The 20,058-nt window shown below is 45.0% G+C and overlaps 1 protein-coding gene across 5 annotated transcripts; it reads left to right on the forward strand.

The window, feature by feature from the left end:
• The first annotated feature begins 796 nt into the window (after positions 1–796).
• On the forward strand, positions 797–19,993 carry rexo1 (REX1, RNA exonuclease 1 homolog). Of its 5 annotated transcripts, XM_053680442.1 has the most exons (18): positions 876–935; positions 1,293–1,438; positions 1,531–2,905; positions 4,582–6,431; positions 6,629–6,730; positions 7,799–8,027; positions 8,268–8,416; positions 9,200–9,337; positions 9,552–9,696; positions 9,832–9,957; positions 10,770–10,907; positions 12,538–12,651; positions 12,765–12,838; positions 13,981–14,091; positions 14,279–14,394; positions 15,023–15,161; positions 15,272–15,392; positions 16,448–19,993. In XM_053680442.1, the coding sequence occupies exons 3-18, from the start codon at positions 2,725–2,727 to the stop codon at positions 16,534–16,536; spliced, it is 3,822 nt and encodes a 1,273-aa protein (XP_053536417.1). In that variant the 5' UTR covers positions 876–935; positions 1,293–1,438; positions 1,531–2,724; the 3' UTR covers positions 16,537–19,993. The 5 variants fall into 5 exon arrangements, with proteins under 5 accessions (XP_053536419.1, XP_017322464.1, XP_047011269.1 ...); XM_053680444.1 differs by lacking the exons at positions 876–935; positions 1,293–1,438 and adding an exon at positions 797–848; XM_017466975.3 differs by lacking the exons at positions 876–935; positions 1,293–1,438 and adding an exon at positions 797–832.
• Positions 19,994–20,058: the final 65 nt, after the last annotated feature.

Raw genomic sequence — 20,058 nt, forward strand, 5'->3', positions numbered from 1 at the left:
ATCCGCTGCATGGTCGAGCTGCTCTTTACGGGTTCTCATGAAATAAACGTACAGAATGATTTTTAAAAAGCCTATATCCTCAATCTGGAGCGGCTAGAGAACCGACTAGAATGTATTTTAAAAAGTCTTTCATGTAAAACCTAATATTTCAGGATCTCTGGCGTTGTATTGCAATGCCGTCACTAAGGGACCGTCTAAAAAGTGCTTGACGTGGACAACTATGTCAAATTCCACTTATGAAAGAGTTTACCTTGCAGGATATCTGGATGAAGTATGGATACAGTACACTGGATGTATGATTTACTACAGGTGCAATGTTACATCAAAGTCATACAATGGGAGTTGAGTAATAAAATCAATCAATTAATTAATTAATCAAGAGTTTAACATCCTGAAGGTTGTAGTAGTTAACTAGTGGGATGTATGACATACTACAAATCTTAGAGTATCACTATAGTAATAATTAATATTTTCCATATATATCAATTTCTGGATTCATTATTGTAGTTTTGCTCTTTTTTCTGGAAGTGTATGATGGAAGAGCATTTCTTCTTCTTTTTTTTCTTCTCCTCCTCCTGCCAAAGTACTTAACGTCCTCCGAAGATAGGGTGCTTGGAGGCAGGTTAGTTATGGACGGGTGGACAGAAGCATAACCCTGACGTCATGCGATCAAAATCAGACTCATTAAACTGAACACACCCCTCATTAGACCGTAATCTGGCCTTAAATGTTTACAGGTGCAAGGAATTTATAAAATCATTGGGGTTTTTTTCCCCTTCCTTCTTCTTTTTCCTCCCCCCCTGCTTTGTGGAGGATGTCTGACATTTTGTTGGTAATTTACTGCTATGGTGTGCTTGTGTAACAGTGTAGTATTTGTTTCTGGATATAGTTGGTGTATAAACTTCCACATGCTTTTAACAGCAAGGGAAATGGGTGTAAGTCACATTTGTGGTGTCTTAATTTTAGTTCAATGGATGAGTATTTGGCATGGCGTTTACAGGCATCTGTAGTTGACTCGGGCCTATTTGGAAATACATTTGCTAGAAATAGATGCTACAAAAGTTTGCCGACAAAGTGTTGGCGGAAAATGATTAGACAAATCTTGTGCAAAATGTGCTGTATAATGATATTTTAAAGTTTTAGTGCTTTATGGTGAAGGATGAAGTCAGATTTTGAACCCAGGAGAACATTGTCTGCATTGGTTATTTAATAAGTTTTGCTGTTACTTGATTTCCTTTTCTTGTCATTGAAGTGGTGCTCTTGTTGATTGGTCATTTGACCTTTTTTTTCAGTATGTGTTCACCTGTGGAATGGGTGGGGTTTTTAAAAAAAATGTTTTTTAAGTGTACAGTTTACCAGTTTCCTCACTCAATGCCTGTGGCTCATGAAATTGCTCCAACTGACAAGTTGGTTAAGATAGCCTCAGAAAGGGAAACTGGTAAGCTAGGTGGAATTGTTCTTAACCACAAATTTGTTAGTATAGTGTAGTCTTGACAGCCAATTACCATTTTTGTTTTCTCTTTTCTCCAGGTGAAAGAGGATGCATGGCCTACTAAAGCTTCAAAAGACCTTGGTATAACTTGGGTTCACAACCCTGCCTGATTCCCCTGTCCTGCCCAATATTAGCAGTTTTCCCTAAACCGACACCCTTAGCTCCAAGGCTTCTAATTGGCTCGTTAACTAAATCGGGTGTTGGGAGTTTCAGAGAAGACATGAGTGTGCAGGATTGGGGGTACTCCAGGACCAAGGATGGGAACTTTTGGGTTTGGTATCTAGTTGTCCCTAGAGTGCTGTTGAGAATCTGGTGTATTTGAGCATGGAGGACATATAGTGCTGAGGTTTCTACCGTGAGAACCGGGGACTTCTATACTTCTGGATTTGCTGGAAATGAGTTGGGCCTGCAAGGGAGAAGTTTTGTCTGTGTTCAATTTGAAATAAAGCTGTTGTCTGTCTCTCTTATTGTTTGTACACAAACATTTACATCTTATTCGTTTAGCAGGCCCTTTTAACATTAGTGTGAAGCATGAGAACATTAACACTGGTTATTTAATATGCATACTTGAATTATTAGACTCAATAACACACCAGGGAGTCTCTTGTATATGTGTCTTTATCTATCTCTCCCACACACTCGAATAAGTTTTGAAAAACACCCTTCGTCAAAATGGGACTTCCCCTCAGACAATACACGCCCCCTTTACTTCTTCACAAATAGGAAAGAGCCCACTACGTGTCGAAAGTGCACATGCGAGTTTTTCATTTTATTTATTTATTTATTTTTTAAATAAAGAAACTTATTTGCACACCCCAACGCGTTCAGATACTTCTATCAGAATCAATTAACTTCCATCGAAGCAGGCAAACGGCTCGGAGTACTATGTGACATTAAAAACACAATCCCTGGGGCCTTTCAAGCACGCCTTCCAAATCCCAATCGACTCCCTTTATAAGGGCCCTACATAGGGTGCACAGCAATAGAATGAACGGCAGCTCTCGCGCACTGCTTCTCAGACAGGCGCTTATATTCGCATCCGCCCGATTCAACATGGCGGCGCACTAGGAAGCTTTGCTGTAAGAAAGAGAAAAAGAAAGCTCGGAAACGCGCCGAGGGGGTCAAAAAAAGAGCCGCAAAACACCAACGAACTCTGAACCAAAGCGAAATATTATAGTGTTGAATAAAACCTCTTTGAATGAGCGTGGTTATGAAAAGGTCTCAGCGTGACCATGCTGAGGTCCACCGGGTTCTTCCGTGGGCTTGACTGCCCGTTTTACACCGGAGGTGGTGACGGGGAAAGTGGCTGTAACAGACCGTACTGCCACTTCAGACACAGCAACAGCAGACACAGAGCATCCTCTGGAGTGTATGAGATCGGAAAAGCCAAAGACGGTCCACCCGACTCGAACAGTGAGCTATGTTTGGCTTGTTTTCCTCCATATTTAATGCTCTGAGTCTCAGCTGATGTGTGTGTGTGTGTGAGAGAGAGAGAGAGAGAGAGAGTGTGTGTGTGTGTGTGTGAGAGAGAGAGGTCAGTTCATGATTCATCCTGTTTTAGTAGTCTAAATACTCCAGCCATCCAGTTCTATCAATTCTACTTCCTTTGTTTATTGTATACGTATATGTGGAGATGGATATATGTGCATGAAACAAACCCAGGAGTCTGTAACTGACCCATATTCCAGCATCTTCATCTTCAATGTAGGTTAATAATTCCTTCCCACTCAGCTTGCTTCAAGCCTTAGTTTCTGTCCGTCTCATCAGAGCCAATGTTCATCTCTGAAGCCGAGTCCAGTCCAGTTTATCCCCACTCAAACTGAGACTCACTGCTTTACATCATGGCTGCTCGAGTACTCTGACAATACAGCTTTATTTCCAGCACGTATCCGACTCATTTCCTCAGCTGAAATCCTCCGAGGCTTGGATTGAAGTGGAACTCGAGTCATGGGTTCAACATATGTCTTGGTGTACGTCATTTCACTTGGACTTGAGCTTATGAGGCTCTTAGATTAACTTAGACTCGAGTGGTGTGATGTGTTACGTGCACTATTCTACTGCAAGCTTATGCAGTTCATGAAAAACATCCGAAGTATTCCTAGTAAATTTACTCTCGCGTCTCGGTGTCGAAAACTTCGCTCCTTGTTTCAGGACTTGATTTGAACTTATTTATTTTTTCCCCCACCACCGTGTTTGTTAAACCGGCTCCTTAACCAATAAGAATGAAGTCGTTTCAAGTTTAAATAAAGTTGTTATTTGAGGTTGGGGCAGATACAAGACAAGACGGCGTTTTTCTGAACTTCATCTGTCCGGTTTCGGTGAATCCGTGCTCGATGTAAGCTCCGATTGATATTCTTGGTTGATGGGACTGAAACCTGATGTGCCCTTCAGCTTTTGTAGCCCATTTGCCCTCAAGATTTGATGTGTAGTGCGTTGTGAGATGCTTTTCTGCGCACCACGGTTGTACAGAGTGGTTATTTGATTTACCGTAGACTCCCTGTCAGCTGAAAAGCACTCTGGTCGTTGTCTTTTATCCTGGCCATAATTTAGGGCTTTAAGAGTTAATTTATAATTTCTCCAATTTTCTAATCGCTTCAGTTTAGTCTGTGCAGGATTTCGCGGAGTGTTCGTGTGATTGTCGCGGTCAAAAACGCTCGATTTTCCGTAACGGCGGCGTTCTGTTCTTCAAAATTTGCGATACCGCTTGCACGTTTTATTTTCCGTAAAACTACTCGAATTGCCGAAAGCGCACCTGCAAGAAATAGTTTTGCGCGCTCCTTCGCGGTGATGTTTGTTGGTAAACGAGACCTTCTTAGCCGTACTCGTGTGCGACGCACGTGAATCGAAGAGGGCTTTCACCGAACGTGCGTTCTGATGATGTCACATGACGTGTCATGGCCCAAATCCGTGGAAAATCTGCGGTAATTGTTGTTGTTTTTTATTTAATTGAAAGCTCCTCCGGGTATTACGCCGTTTTTTTGTGATTTTGTGTTACTTTCTGTGATTGCGAAATCCTGGAGAGACTGTAAATTGCGTGCACAAACACACTGTATCTGATTTGTATATTGTATTTTGACTCTTCTTTGCAGACCAAGGCTATGACCCGTTTAACCCCGAGGTGGTCCGGCCCGTTGAGAAATACAATGCAGAGCCCCCAGCAAGCCCAGTTATGGATCCAGGAGCCACGGAGCTGGAACTGGTCAACCGGGCCATCGAGGCCGTCCAGAGCGAAATGGAGAAGGAGAAGAAGAGGCTGTCTCGGATCGGCGAGCAGGGATACGATCCTGCAAACAGCTCTATCAAGGCGGGTTACAGCAGACAGGCGGTCGCTGCCGTGTCGTCCCATAGTGCTTACGATCCGGGGAGTTATCAGATGAGCCAGTCGTCTGAGTACAACCCGACTCCTCGCTCCAGCAAATACACGCTGGACTCGGAGAACAACAACAGCAGCAGCTACGCAAACTCAATGGAGTACGTCCCTACAGCTGTCTCCAGAGTAGCAGCGAAAAAAGCAGCACCTGCTCCAGTGTCCCGTATCCCCACTACCTGCTCGTCTTCCTCAAAGAATAAGTACACGCTGGACAATCTGAGGCCGCCGACGGACATGGAGTATGATCCGATGTCAAACTTTTCCGCTAAACCGGGCGCCAAGGGCGTGAAGGCTGTAGGGATGGAGGGAGACGGGAGGAAAAGAGTTCACCCCAGATGGCAGAAGCAAAGCACGGATGAGGAATACGTCCCCGTGGCGAAGAAGCCGAGACGGCTTCCGGTCAAAGAACCCCAGAAGTACATGGCCGACTATGAGTCTGACGAAGAAAGTTCTGGAAACGAGTATCGGCCCACGCCGAAGAGCCGCCTGCAGAGGAGGATGAGCAGCGCCGACTCGGCGGACAACGAAAAAAGGAAATCTAGAGAAACGGGAGCCTGTAGACAGCCACCAGCTCAGGAATTCACGATCGACGGTGACGAAGACGAAGAATCCGACAGCTTCGAGCCGCTCGATTCCGAGCAGCCGGATGACGAGCCACCGGATAAAAAGTGGACCAAGAACAGCATCCAGGCGAAGAAAGTCCCGAGCGAAAAAACAGTGAGGAAAGAGCTGACCGAGTCCGTCAAGAAGAGCAGCAGCCATAAAGAGAAGAAAGGAAGCAGCGGCACGGAGAAGACCTCGAAGAAGCCGAGTCAGGAGAGCGTGAAGAAGGAGAAGAGCCATGGCAAGGTTGTAGAAGAGAAAGGCATGACCAAAGACTCGGAAAAAGGAGGAAAAGGATTGAAATTGAAGGACGCGAAAAGCAAGAAGCCCGACAAGAAGAAAGGAGAGCAGAGCCATGGAGATAAAGAGCGAAATATTGGCGAGGCCAAGAAGCCCAAAGTGGACAAGGTGCACCAAAGCGTCAAAGAATCCAGCAAGTACAAGGAACAGAAGAACGGGAGAATAGAAAGCGGTGGACGAGAGAAGGACAAAAAGAAAAGCAGCAGCAGCAGCAGTACCACCACCACCAGCACCAGCACCGCCAGCAGCAGCAAAGACAAACACAAGAAGAGCAGCTCGTCTCTGGGGAAGAAGGACGCCAAAGCGGCGAAGGTCAAGCCGCGCTCGCTGAGTCACGCCGACCTGTTCGGAGACGAGAGCCCAGAGGAGGAGGACGAGGAGGACGAGGAGGACGAACGGGTAGTCAGGAAGTCCGCTTCGGCGTTCAAACGAAGGAGCCTGGTTAACAAGAGGAAAGCGTCCGATGCCACGGAGACGTCGTCAGGCGAGGATATCGGGCCTGGGGACGAAGACGAACACGGACACGGCGATGACGGCGATGCCGCGGACTTTCCTATGCTTCAGGAGGACGTCGACTACGACTCGGATCCTATGGAGGAGTGTCTGAGGATCTTTAACGAGTCCGGATATGTGAAAACGGAAGACAAAGGCAGGCAAGCTAAACAGGTATTGCAGTCGCCGGGTTCGGAGTTACACGCCCGCGTTAATGAGCTAGCTAACGTGTTGATTCACGCGGGGCGGTTCTTGGGTTCGTTACGTAGAGTTCAATGGAAGTCAAAGTGAATATATGAAGGGGGAATTTTGACGGTTTTGTGCGTGTGTGTGTGTGTGTGTGTGTGTGTGTGTGTGTGTGTGTTTTTCAGCCTCCTAAAGAGAAGGAGGAAGATCCAGACGCACAGAGCACTTTAACCACACTTTTCCCTGGCCAGAAAAAGAGAGTTTCACATTTCAAAGCCAAAGGAAGTGTGAGTGTCGAGCCGTTTACTCTGCAAATCAGAAAATATTCTTACATTAAAGGAATGCTCCAGATTTTTAATTTTTTTTTTGTACGTAAAATTACTACCAAGTAGAATTTTGAAACATTTCCTTGTACTGACTAAAGAATAGCCGGTTTATTCCAAACTGTAAATAAATAATAGTGATAGTAATATATAACGGAAGTGTAAAGGGCAGTTGTTGGATTTCGCCTAAATGCTCCTGTTAGGCCTTTGACCTTCTCTACTCCAGGGCCAACACATCACAACTGACCCCGAGCGCTCGGACCCCGACTTCCTAACGAGCTAGGATCTGCAACGTACCGATTTCGATTTCAACGTGCCGTACTTGTACACGTGGCGTTAAAAGCTATCTTCGTACGTTCGTAAAAATGACCGCAAAACAATTCGATCAAACGCTTTTATTCGTCAAAAGGTGTCGATTCGTTTTCTCGAACAGCGGTTCTGACTGTGGTTTCAGCTCACAGGTTTATATTCAGTCGCGCCGTTTAATACGCTGTTGTTTGTATAGTAACGACTTGTGATCTGAACAAGCGGTTCGAGTTTTCCGTAAGGAGATGTTTATTTCACACTTATCATGGAAGGAGTCTCCAGTGTCGGGGCTTTTCTACCGACGGATAATGGAGTATCCAGTTGCTCGGTAACGTAGCAATGTGTGTCTTGCGCTGTATTAACAGCTAGAAAGAGGAAACGAAGAGAAGCCGGTGAAGGAACGACTGTTTATAGCTGCTGTAACGTGAGCGAGAGGAGGAATCGACCAACTTCGCGACAAAACAAAACCTTACTTTCGATCACGTATTCATTCTTTCAGAGAGGGAAGAATCCCCGCCCCCTCATAACAGGTTTATTTCATTTTGCATTATACATCCACGTGTCTTCATCCACGTTTTCTTTATTTTGACTTTGACAGCTGCCCTTAGACGTCCGTTATACTATGCGAGTGGATGGGGATCAGGTTGAAATAAATGTTGGATTATTCCTTTAACCTATATTCGTATTCTTTATTTATTCCTTGCTTGCCGATTTAACGCCGGTCAGACGGAGCCGTCGCTGAACGTCCTGCCCAAGCCTCAGCGCAGACTGACCGCCCAGGAGGTGTGTTACCAGCGCATGCAGATCGCTCAGCAGCAGGCCGCGGAGCTCGCCGCATCCGCCGCCAAGAACGCATCTCCTGCATCACGTCCCCTCTCCAGCGCCGCAGCGTCAGGCGAGAAACGCAGGGTGATGCACCGCCCGAACCCCGCCCTCGTCGCCGCAAAAAAACCCGGTAGGAGAATTCTCATGCAAGTACAATTACATACGCACCTTCTATTATGTAAAGAGTAAAATATCATGTTCTGGGGAACTACTGAAGGATAAGCGAGACTTTTCGTGGAATAAAATGAATTACTAAATTATTAAAAAGATGTCATCGAGTGTGTTGTAATGTAATGTAATGTAATGTAATGTAATGTAATAATGGCCTGCGCTCTATTTGTGTGTGTGTTGTGTTGTGTGGTTTTGTCAGAGTCGCAGCAGGCTAGCCGTGGTGTTTTATCACCCAGCAGAGCTGTACCAGATCATTCGGCGGTCAGAGCGCACACGTCAGCCACCATGTTGCCCAAAACCGTGTCCACTTCGGCGCAAAAGAGAGTGGCACACACTCCTACACTCAAGGTGTCAACCGCACAACACTGCCACTGTGTCACACCAAACGTCTGATAAAGGCAATTTTGTTCTTCTCCATTTCATTTCTCAAACGATTCGTCAGTAACGCCGTGAAAGCGCGTTCTTATTGGCCCGAAGGCTTCTGCGACGAGAACGCGGTCGCTAGGACGCGAGATCTAACACTGCGTGATGATAAGTGGCGGTTATTATATAGCATCAGCGCGTCGTCGTTCCCGTCATTCGAGTGTAAAACGTCAACTCGGATAATGGGGACGAATTTCATGTTTGTCTGTTTATTAATTAGCATTTTTGTTTTTATAAATTGAGACGCTGTTGTCCAAAGCGACTTACAAATGAGGAAATACAAGCAGAGCGATATATCAAGCGGAGAACAATACAAGTAGTGCTACCGTACAAGATTTATAATCGAGTTCTAGAGAAGCAAAGTGCACAGAGTAGAGGCGTAAGAGCCAGAGTAAGTTTTTATTTATTTATTTATTTTTAAATAATGTGGGGTTGGCGTTTTAGGGGTTAGTCACGTGCTCACGGAAGAGCTGGGTCTTTAATCTACCAATGAGTAGCCCAATGTCTTAACCACTTTGTCCGTATTATTCCGGTTTCAATTTGACCTTTTAAACCTATTAGGAAGAACAACGTGTTTTAGTAGCTGTCGTATGATCGGGAAAACCGAAAATCGGCCCAGACAAAAAAAGCAAAGAGAAAAGCATTTGATTGTGATGTACTTCTGTAACACACTATCTCCGTGTGCTTTTCCTCTCTCTCTGCACGTAGAGCTCTTCTATGAAGCGGCCAATCATCCCCACCGAGTTCGGAGCGAAAGTGCCCACGAACGTACGCCAGCGCTACCTCAGCGTCTTCATCGACGAATGTCTTAAGTTTTGCCCGTCGGAGGAGGCCTCTTTCCAGATGGCGAGTATTATTTACTAGACCCATGTGAACGCCACGTAGGCAAATGGCTCGGAGGACACGGCACGTTCTCGGGAACGCGTCCAGCTGTGTTTTAATCTAGTAACTTTTAAGAGAAGGAACCTGCACGGAAGGAACCTGTTTTTTTTGTTTGTTTTTTTTTAACTTGAGTATATGCTGTAGATAGTGTTCAGTGTGTACGTGTATGTTCTTCCAGGCCCTGGATGAGGAGAAGCTGGTGTATGAACGGAGCAGCAGTAAAAACATCTACCTGAACGTCGCAGTGAACGCGCTGAAGAAACTGCGCAGTAAGAGCGCGACGCCCTCCGCTCCATCACCCCCTGCTGCCTCCCTGTCCACCGGTACGGCTCGTCTTCTCTTCTCAACGCCTGGCTTTAAGTCAGACGAGTGATTTTTTTTAGATTAGCGTAATGGCTGTACAGAAGGTAATGTCTTTACAACCCGGTTTACCGCAAACCGTCGCTGTTCTCCGTCAGGGAAGTCCGCTGTGCCTGTAAGGAGGAAATCTCAGTCCCACGAGGGGGTTCTGGGCGGCCGTCTGGCAGCCACGACCAGCTACACCATCAACCGCACGGGCAAACAGCAGGACGTACAGCTCAAAGGTTTACTTTCACTCTAGCCAGAGTATCTACAGTTTTTATTTACTGTACAGGACAGACGCAGAGAAGGAAGGCCCAACCTAACGTCAAGAAACCTTTTCCAATGATTAAGAACGAGCGTAAATTTAAAAATGCCAGAAAATTGTACACAGTACGGATGTCACTGAATAGGAATACTGTCTGGGAGTAAACAGCTGGAGAAACAGCTGGAGGTTAATTGGTAACATATACTTCCATCCAAATTCCATCCCATCTGTAATCCTGAGAGACTCTGCCTCTCTAAGATACTCCTTTTATTCCCAATCATATTACTGACCTGCTGCCAATCACCCTAATTAGTTGAAAAATGTTCCTCCAGCTCTTTCTTTTTAGTAACACTTACTTTTCCAGCCTTTTGTTTCCCCCGTCCCAACTTTTTTGAGGCGTGTTGCGGCAATCTAATTCAGAATTACCTTATTTTTTTTCTTAAAGTGGTACGTTTACTCAGTTTAAACGTTTGATATGTTGTCTATGTTCTATTGTGAATAACATACAGGTTTATGAGATTTGCGCATGATTGCAGTCTGTTTTTATTTTACATTTTACACAGCGTCCCGACTTTTTTGGAATTGGGGTTGTAGATGAATGTTACAAATTGCATCTTTAAGTGGTGAAGAGCAACGATTAATTTGTGGTATGGATACATTTAGAGTCATTGCTTCATTTTGTGTGTGTGTGCGCGCGTGTGTGCGCGCGTGTGTGTGCGCATGTGTGTGTGTGTGTGTGTGTGTGTGTGTGTGTGTGTGTGTGTGCGTGCGTGTGTGTGCGCTCTGCAGGTGCAGTTCTCTACTGGAAACTGAAAGCGTACGTTTTGAGTGAGGAACAGCTGCAGGAACACGGTTACCCGAGACCTCATCCTGAGCACCTGGGCCACGCCGTCATCTATAACGCTCCAGAGAAGAAAAACCAAGACCGTATGAACTTTTACTGCTTTCATCATCACCTCGTTCTTTCATTCTTTCCTCTCTGGACGGATGGACAGAGAGTGACCTGATAAAACCATTTATTAATCCAGCACATTTTCTTTCTCTCTCTGTCCAATGATTTTTCTCATTGACCAGTTCCTTTCTCACTCTGTCCACTTCCCTTCCTCACTCTGTCCACGTCCCTTCCTCACTCTGTCCGCTTCCCTTCCTCACTCTGTCCGCTTCCCTTCCTCACTCTGTCCGCTTCCCTTCCTCACTCTGTCCGCTTCCCTTCCTCACTCTGTCCGCTTCCCTTTCTCACTCTGTCCACGTCCCTTTCTCACTCTGTCCGCTTCCCTTCCTCACTCTGTCCGCTTCCCTTTCTCACTCTGTCCACGTCCCTTTCTCACTCTGTCCACGTCCCTTTCTCACTCTGTCCACGTCCCTTCCTCGCTCTGTCCACGTCCCTTTCTCGCTCTGTCCACGTCCCTTCCTCGCTCTGTCCACGTCCCTTCCTCGCTCTGTCCACGTCCCTTCCTCGCTCTGTCCACGTCCCTTTCTCACTCTGTCCACGTCCCTTTCTCACTCTGTCCACGTCCCTTCCTCACTCTGTCCGCTTCCCTTCCTCACTCTGTCCGCTTCCCTTCCTCATTCTGTCCGCTTCCCTTCCTCACTCTGTCCGCTTCCCTTCCTCACTCTGTCCGCTTCCCTTTCTCACTCTGTCCACGTCCCTTCCTCACTCTGTCCGCTTCCCTTCCTCACTCTGTCCGCTTCCCTTCCTCACTCTGTCCGCTTCCCTTCCTCACTCTGTCCGCTTCCCTTCCTCACTCTGTCCGCTTCCCTTTCTCACTCTGTCCACGTCCCTTTCTCACTCTGTCCACTTCCCTTCCTCACTCTGTCCACGTCCCTTCCTCACTCTGTCCACGTCCCTTTCTCACTCTGTCCACATCCCTTCCTCACTCTGTCCACGTCCCTTTCTCACTCTGTCCACGTCCCTTTCTCACTCTGTCCACTTCCTTTTCTCATTGCAAACTTCCTTTCTCACTCTGCCCACTTCCTTTCTTACTGTCCACTTCCTTTTCTCATTGTCCACTTCCTTTTCTTACTGTCCACTTCCTTTTCTCATTGTCCACTTCCTTTTCTCATTGTAAACTTCCTTTCTCACTGTGTCCACTTCCTTTCTTACTGTCCACTTCCTTTTCTCACTGTAAACTTCCTTTCTCACTCTGTCCATTTCCTTTTCTTACTGTCCACTTCCTTTCTCTCACTGTCCACTTCCTTTTCTTCTGTCCACTTCCTTTTCTCATTGTTCACTTCCTTTCTCTCACTGTCCACTTCCTTTTTCCTACTGATCACTTCCTGTATCACTCTGTCCACTTCCTTTTCTCACTGGCCGCTTCCTTACTCACTGTCCATTTTCTTTCTCACTCAGCAGTTATTCCACCACTAGATGGTGATGTTGTCTTTCCTTTCAGCTCTCAGCGTTACAGGACTGAAATACGTTTCTCTGCTCCATTGCTCAATCCCAAATTGTAGCATTTTCAAATGCAGTTTCAAAACCCCATTTCCACCAACACCGTATTAGGCTTATGAGACTCTTTAATTCTGTGTTATGTTATTGCTGTGTGCCTTTCATCAGCCTTCGCTAAAGTGTGCTGCCGCTGTGGAGCCGAGTACAAAGTCAACGCCAGCGGCAGCTGCGTCCGCAAAGAGGAGTGTAACCACCACTGGGGCAGATTACGCAGATACAAAGGTAAGGAAATGTTTCTCTGTAAAATGGGGAATGGGCAAAATAAGGGTGGTTTTTGCTCACTTTATTTAATCGTAACATTGTCCATTTTTGGTGTGTGTGTTTGTTTTCCACAGTGTCTGGAGGCTGGGAGACGCAGTACAACTGCTGTTCGGGTGCTGTTGGCTCTCCTGGATGTCAGGTGGCTAAAGTAAGTCTTCTGACCCTGCACTTTTGGTCTCACCCCCCACATGTTCTTCATCTGACTGAGGTCTTAAGCAACACTGCCACCTGTGTCTGTCTGTCTGTCTGTCTTTGCCATGTCTCATTAATCTCTGAAACATTAGTGCTCTGAGTACGCCTAGTTGTTGATCAGTCAGGCGTTTACATTTGAAAAAAATTTTAAAAATAGTTTGTGAAAATAGGTACGTCCTATTTTAGAAACACCTATTTACAGGGTTCATACAAGGTGCTTGGAGTGCATGAATTTGTTTTTAAGTACTGGAAAACCTTGAAAATAACCATTTTGTATCTAGTGGTGCTTAAAAAGTGCCCGGATTATAAAAAGCCGATAAATACGTAATTGCTAAATAACTTTAAACTGTTTCTTTTTTTTTTTTCTTTCTTCGATAGAACACGAATGCAGTCCTTTCACTCAAAGTATGACTCCCCGCTTTGACTTGGTTTTGTTTCACACTGCGCTTAATTAAAACCAACCGGAAAGCAGAATGCAAAGAAAATATCATCGTTAACACGCTTTCATTCGTTGCTCAGAAATATATGGCGATGGCAAATATAAACAACCATTTGCCAAGAGTGCATTCGTTCATCGGTTCAGTAGCCATTCTTTGCGGAGCGGCTGAGAAGGATCCTCTGTCATTATATGGTACGAGAGCGGCCTCTAGAGGAGAAATGAAAACTATCGCTGACAAATTTTGTTGTGTTATTTGAAGTGGTTTTTATTTATTTATTTATTTATTTTGGTTGTGTCTATTTTTATCTGTTACTTTTTGGTTCAGTTTGGATGTATATCGTTTATTTACTTTAATATTTATTTCATTTACAAAAAAAGTACAGGACATTTTTCATGGTACAGTCAGCACTGCTCATTTTTGTAATGAAGTTCAGCAGTATTTTACTTCGAGTGTTATGTTTTCATTCAGTTTCGATCAGTTGATTAATCGGTTATCGGCCGGTACAGCCCAGTTTATCTGTCGGTATCGGTAAAATCCAATATCGGTCGACTTCTCGTAGGTTGTTTTAGCAAATTTGTTACTCGTATTCATGTTTAAGTCTTTTTAGTTTTCGCTTGGCTACATCGCAGCTTGAATTGACTGTCATTCTCGTCGTTAGCAACACGTGCAGGACAACCGCAAAGAGTCTTTAGACGGCTACGTAAAGACGTTCAGCAAACCCTCATCGTCTGATGGAAACGCAGGAGTGTACGCTCTGGACTGTGAGATGGTGAGAATGCAGTCACACACACACACATACACTTAAATACATCAACACACAGCCGTGTACCGAATACTTACAGATATGAGGCATCTTGTGGACTAGAAGATTATGAGCCAGCTTATACCACACGCACGCACACACACACGCACACACACATTCATATGTGGTTAAAAGCTGTCCCCCACCCCCTTAGTGCTACACAAAGCAGGGTTTGGAGCTGACCAGGGTGACCGTCATCAACTCTGACCTGAAAGTGGTTTACGACACGTTTGTGAAGCCAGAGAGCAAAGTGGTGGACTACAACACACGGTAAGAGTGTTCAAATATTAATAAAAAATCAAACATCTGCAAAGAAGAAAATGACATTAGGCAACGATTTATTTTTTGATGATTTTATTCTTAATTTGTATTTATATATCCAATATTTCTCGTCCCTGATATTTAGCCATCCGCGTCATAAAAATACACCGTGTGCAAAATCGTCTTCACGCGAGAATCGTTTTTTAAAAACACGCCAAATCCCATAACTCCCTATTCCCTATGTACGTATGCGTGCTCTCTACATAGAGCTGAAAACGGAAGATGTTGCGTACACAGTGCGCTAAATGCCTAATGAAACACCTCGTCGGACTGAGGCAGAGAATAAAAGGGTGATTCAAATAACGTGGGAAAATCGTGACATTCCTGTCATGACTGGTGCTTCTTAAATAAAAAAATTGCATCGTTTGAAGTAAAAATGTTTATTAAAACCGCTGTTTTTGCATCACGTGACACATGGGGGAGGGGGGTGTAGGCGTTACCCATTTCAATAAGTTGTTTGGCAACTCATTTGTAAGTGAACGGTAGAACAGTGAAGGTCTTTCTGAATGTGTGTGTGTGTGTGTGTGCAGAGTTTCTTGCGGTTTACCAAGGTGTGTGTGTGTGTGTGTGTGTTCAGGTTCTCTGGTGTGACGGAGGAGGATCTTGAGAGCGCCACGATGAGGCTAAGAGACGTGCAGGCCGTCTTACTGAACATGTTCAGTGCAGAGTCCATCCTGATTGGCCACAGCCTGGAGAGCGATCTCTTTGCCCTTAAGGTAACACACACACACACACACACACCGGCATCTTTACGTTTACCGTATTGTCTCGTACTGTGTGTGGGTGTGTGTGTGCGTGTGTAAACCCCATACCTGTGCTTTCTCAGCTTCTGCACAGCACCGTCGTCGACACGGCTGTGGTCTTCCCTCATCGCCTCGGCCTGCCGTACAAACGCGCCCTGCGCAACGTCATGGCCGATCACCTCAAACGCATCATCCAGGACAACGGTGAGCACGACACGATTTTCTCTCCCTGCCACTCAAACGGTGCTGGTGTCGGGGGCGGGGCTTAATGTGCTGCACCGCCGCAGGTCCTTCGTCGGAGACCGGGTCGTTCTGTTCGCGTTTTTAAAAATCACCATGGTTTCGCGGCAGTACAGCAGACACGGAGCGGACGGAAAAAGGGAAATGCGGTGAAAAAAAGCCCCGCGTTCCGAGTTGACGTCCAGTGAATGCTCGTTCACTTCTCACGACGCAGTTTAAACACCCACCACCTCCTTACTATTCAACAACTCCTACTTATTACCTTTCACTGGGGTGCGCAAACGACCCTTGCTGCAGAACCAAAAGTCATGGCGTCGGACCTGATCTGATCCAGCTCCTCCTACCAGGGCGGAGTCAAACCATATGTCCAGAAGGGTGTAGATGAATAGCTTTGTGTGTTTCAGGCTGGATTGTTGTTCTGTGTTGTACAGCGTCTTGTGGGTAAGGGGTTAGGGGTTAGGCTCGGACGAGGAGTTGGATCAGGGCCAGCTCCACCCTCTGGACTTTTGGTTCTGCAGCAAGGACGATCTCATCTCGCTCAATAAAGGAGCTGCCCAGAACTGCCCGCCTCAGCTCAACAATCACTCTCTATGCCAGGGGTATTTAGGTAAAAATGGCAAAACGTCCGGTTACCTTAAATTCCTTTTAAATGTTTAACCGTTAACGAATCATTTATGGCTGTGAACTATTCGAACTGGTTGTTTTCAGCACTTCATGAGAAAAGACAGAATAAACATATACCCTGTCCTGTTTTCTCTTCTTTTTTTTGTTTTTTTTTATATTTTATCGATTTGGTACGCTAATCAGACCAGAGAGTGCAAATACAACCGGAAAATCTACGAAAGTCTGCGAAAACTCCCCATTAATACAAATAACTTTAGACCCCATGTGGAGGAAATAAAATTGTTCTGTTCTTTCCCAGCCTGGAACCCAGTCAGTGTTTACGTCTCACTTTCTAAATTATTATTATTATTATTTTTTTTTTTTTAAACACGATTATCTCATCGTTCTCTCTGTAGTGGAGGGCCACGACTCCAGCGAAGACGCCGCCGCCTGCATGGAGCTCATGATATGGAAGATCAAAGAGGACGCCAAAGTCAAGAGATGACCTCTGACCTCACGGACGTCCCTGTTTTCCCATCACACCCAGCACTGAGCACGCAGAGCGAGAGTGAGAGAGGGAGAGAAAGCAAAGTGAAGCTGTGTTGAGTCCGTTGTTGCTCCAGAGAGAGAAAGCGAGAAAGCAGAAACGAGAGTGAAGGAGAAAGAAGGAAAGACGTCACTGCTGTCTGTAGATTGTGAGTTTGTGCAGATTCGGCTGTTAATCCGACACGCGTACTTCCCGAGGCGAATCCTGCCTCGAACAACAGCGCCCTCTTCTGGAAGGGGGGGGGGGCGTCTGTGGGCGTGTCTTCGAGTCCATATATGGATGTGTCTGAAGTTTTACGATTGTATTTTCTGAAATATTCTGTCAAGCTAGCTCTTGTTAATCATCAAGTCGTGAAAACGTTTTATTTTGTATTTTTATAAAAGCATTCCAGAAATCCTGTCAGGTGAATTCATGCTAGCTAGTATATTTGTGAAAATACATGTATGAATGCCAAAGCCTTTCTGTGGACTCGGACACGCCCACAGTTCCATCTATGGTCTTGAAGGAACACCCACTTAGAGCTGCTGCATTTTTTTTTTTTTCTTTTTTTATATCTTTTTTTTTTTTTTTTTTTTTTTTTTCCCCGGACTGAACGACGCACCTTGTGCCGTCTGCAGTATTTCTTTTCAGGCTGTCTCTCTCTCAGCCTCGTTTAAACTCGAAAGAGGGGGACAAAAAAAAAAGGTCGAGGCATGGTCCGGGCTCGTGCTAATTTATTTTCACGTCTGCACGTCAGTTTCGATGTGGCAGGAAATCGGATGAGGTTTGCTGCTTAGAAAGGCTTTATGTTGCACTGTATTAAATCCATACATAATCTCGGTAAGTGATGTTTATTTAAGTAAGTCATACATTAAACACCTGAGTTTAGCAAGTTGAGCATTTTAGTCAGGTTCACCTCCTGCATGAGTTACTGACGCGAACATCTGCTCAGCTCTGGACCTGGCATCGTGCATCGCAAGCAGGCGACATTCGGTAGTTATGAACCTACAACGTGACCAAAAAAACCGAGTCGGATCCACCAGTAAGAGCGCGTCGTCGTTATACAGTGTGAATAGTTTGTGCACCCGGACGAACGACGCGGGCCGAGGGTCGGCTGTTGACCAGACTCCGACCCAACTTTCTCACTACCGAGAGACAAAACACTCGTGTCGCTTGTAGTTTGCAGGCATGTAACAACCGCTATTGTTGTCACTTGTGGGCGTGGCCTGTCTGGCATTTTTTTTCAATAAGAAACAGTAGTAATAATAAGGCTAATTATTTAAATAGAATTTCGCCAATTCAAGTAGTTTTCCACAAAAATAAAAGCACAAAAACTTAGCAAAAAGTATATTTAAAAAAAAAAAAATCGTAAATTAAAAAAAAAAAAAAAAGCCGCAGCGATAATCACACATTTTTGGCTGTCACTAAAAAAAAAAAAAAAAAAACCTCTGCGAAATCCCGTGCTTACACCTTACGTGCTCGGCTTCGTCGGAAGATTAGCGACGCAAGCTAGCTAGGTACGCTCGTCAGAGGCCCCACCCGTCTTTGCTGCTTCCTTCCACGTTTTATTTTCCTTTGGAATGTCGCTGAACGCGTTTAATGCCAGGATCTATACGACAGGATAAGACTCCATTTTAGCGCGTCAAACGACGAAGAGGTAAAGTTGTGAGCGGGGAACCGAAGAAACGTCGGACTGCACGCAACCGTCCGATCGGTTCCGAGGAATCGTTCGAGCCAGCGCTTTGGATACCGCGTGTACCTGATTAACGTCGGATCGAGAACATCTCGCGTCTCGCCGGCGCTGGAACCGTGGCCCTGTGTCACTCGGTCACATGGGAAAATGAACATGGAAATATTGAAAACACGTGTAAAACGGGGAGGAGGAAGAAGATGGTTAGAGAGAGGGTGTCGCAACAGACTTGAAATAATGCGATGAACTTAGGGTTAGGGTTAGCCGGATTTAACCCGGGCGGTGAACGAGCGAATCGAAATGAACGAGGTATGTTCAGAAGATATCTCCTGATACGACAGCCGCCGTTATTAACGAGAGCGGAAGCATTACCAGATATTAGGAAAGAAACGACACGTGACTCTTTTTATTTTTTTTTGTAGTTATGTCGCAGGGGGTGAACCTGAAATTCTGGTAACTTCTCACTAAACACATTAATATAAAAGTATCGTTTCTGTTTTGGTTTTTGTTCATAGCTGTGACGATAAAAGCACTTGTGTGTGTAGAGTCTCTTCAGACTACAGCTATGACACGCGTTCACACCTTTAAGCGTTCCTTAATTAAGACAATTTTCTTTACTCTTTTTTTTTTTTTTTTTTTTTTTTTTTTTTTTTTTGCCAGATGATCATGTCATTAATCCGAGCATTAGTACGCTCACTCAGTATAAAAGCGAATATTTCACCGCCTCGGCCCATAATGCAACTCTGTATATAGGTAAAGGTCAAAGCTGAGAACGATAGGCTGTAAATACACTGTACAAAACTGTTTTGTATCTATTTTTGTTTCCTATAAAATGATTGAACTCAAATGGTTTATTTGTCTGTTGTTGTGTTTTTCTGTTTCTCCAAACTGGGTTGCTTCTCCATGGAGAATTAAGGCTTTTAAATTGTACGTGGAACGCTTTCTATTCCAAATTTTCGTACTCGTACTCCGGGCGGCCGTGGCTCAGGCGGTAGAGCGGGTGGTCCACTGATCGTAGGGTCGGCGGTTCGATTCCCGGCCCGCGTGACTCCACATGCCGAAGTGTCCTTGGGCGAGACGCTGAACCCCAAGCTGCTCCCGATGGCAAGTTAGCGCCTTGCGTGGCACCTCTGCTAGCATTGGTGTGTGTGTGTGTGTGAATGGGTGAATGAGAACCAGTGTAAAGCGCTCTATAAGTGCAGACCATTTACCATTTTACTCCTCCGTATATTATTCTCCAAGGTCTCATCTTCTCCCATCTAGCCGAAGGTTATATACGATGTATATCAATCGATTTATTTCCATTACAGTTTCATAAAGTGTGAAAGAAAAAAAAAAAGAAATAAAATCATGAATCGTGCCAATATTCCTCATGCTATGAAGACGGATAATCCACCAGAAGTGTTGAACGTGACGATGAGCGCTCCGGACCTCGTTAAACTAGCTATATTTAACTATATTTATTTTAACTATACTAGCTATATTTAGCTTGTATTTTTGGGTGCTAATTCCAGGTTAAGATCGGATCCAGTAGCTAACATAATTACCTAGGCAGAATGTTCGATTCTAGCTAATAGGTAAATATTGTTTATTTACACCGGGATATTTCACTTGAGTGTCGCAAGATACTTCCGCTTTAAATAAGTACGATTTTCACTCAAGTCTAATTCCTCAGTACTTTGTCCACACTTGATTAAAAATGAATCTAGAAAAATCGGTGAGCCAATTCACCCCCCCCCCCCCCCCCCCCCCAAAAAAAAAAAAAACCCTCACCCTCCCCACGTACAGAACAGTGTATATATTTGTACTCA

Source organism: Ictalurus punctatus, chromosome 5, assembly GCF_001660625.3.
Source record: "Ictalurus punctatus breed USDA103 chromosome 5, Coco_2.0, whole genome shotgun sequence".
Taxonomy (NCBI): domain Eukaryota; kingdom Metazoa; phylum Chordata; class Actinopteri; order Siluriformes; family Ictaluridae; genus Ictalurus; species Ictalurus punctatus.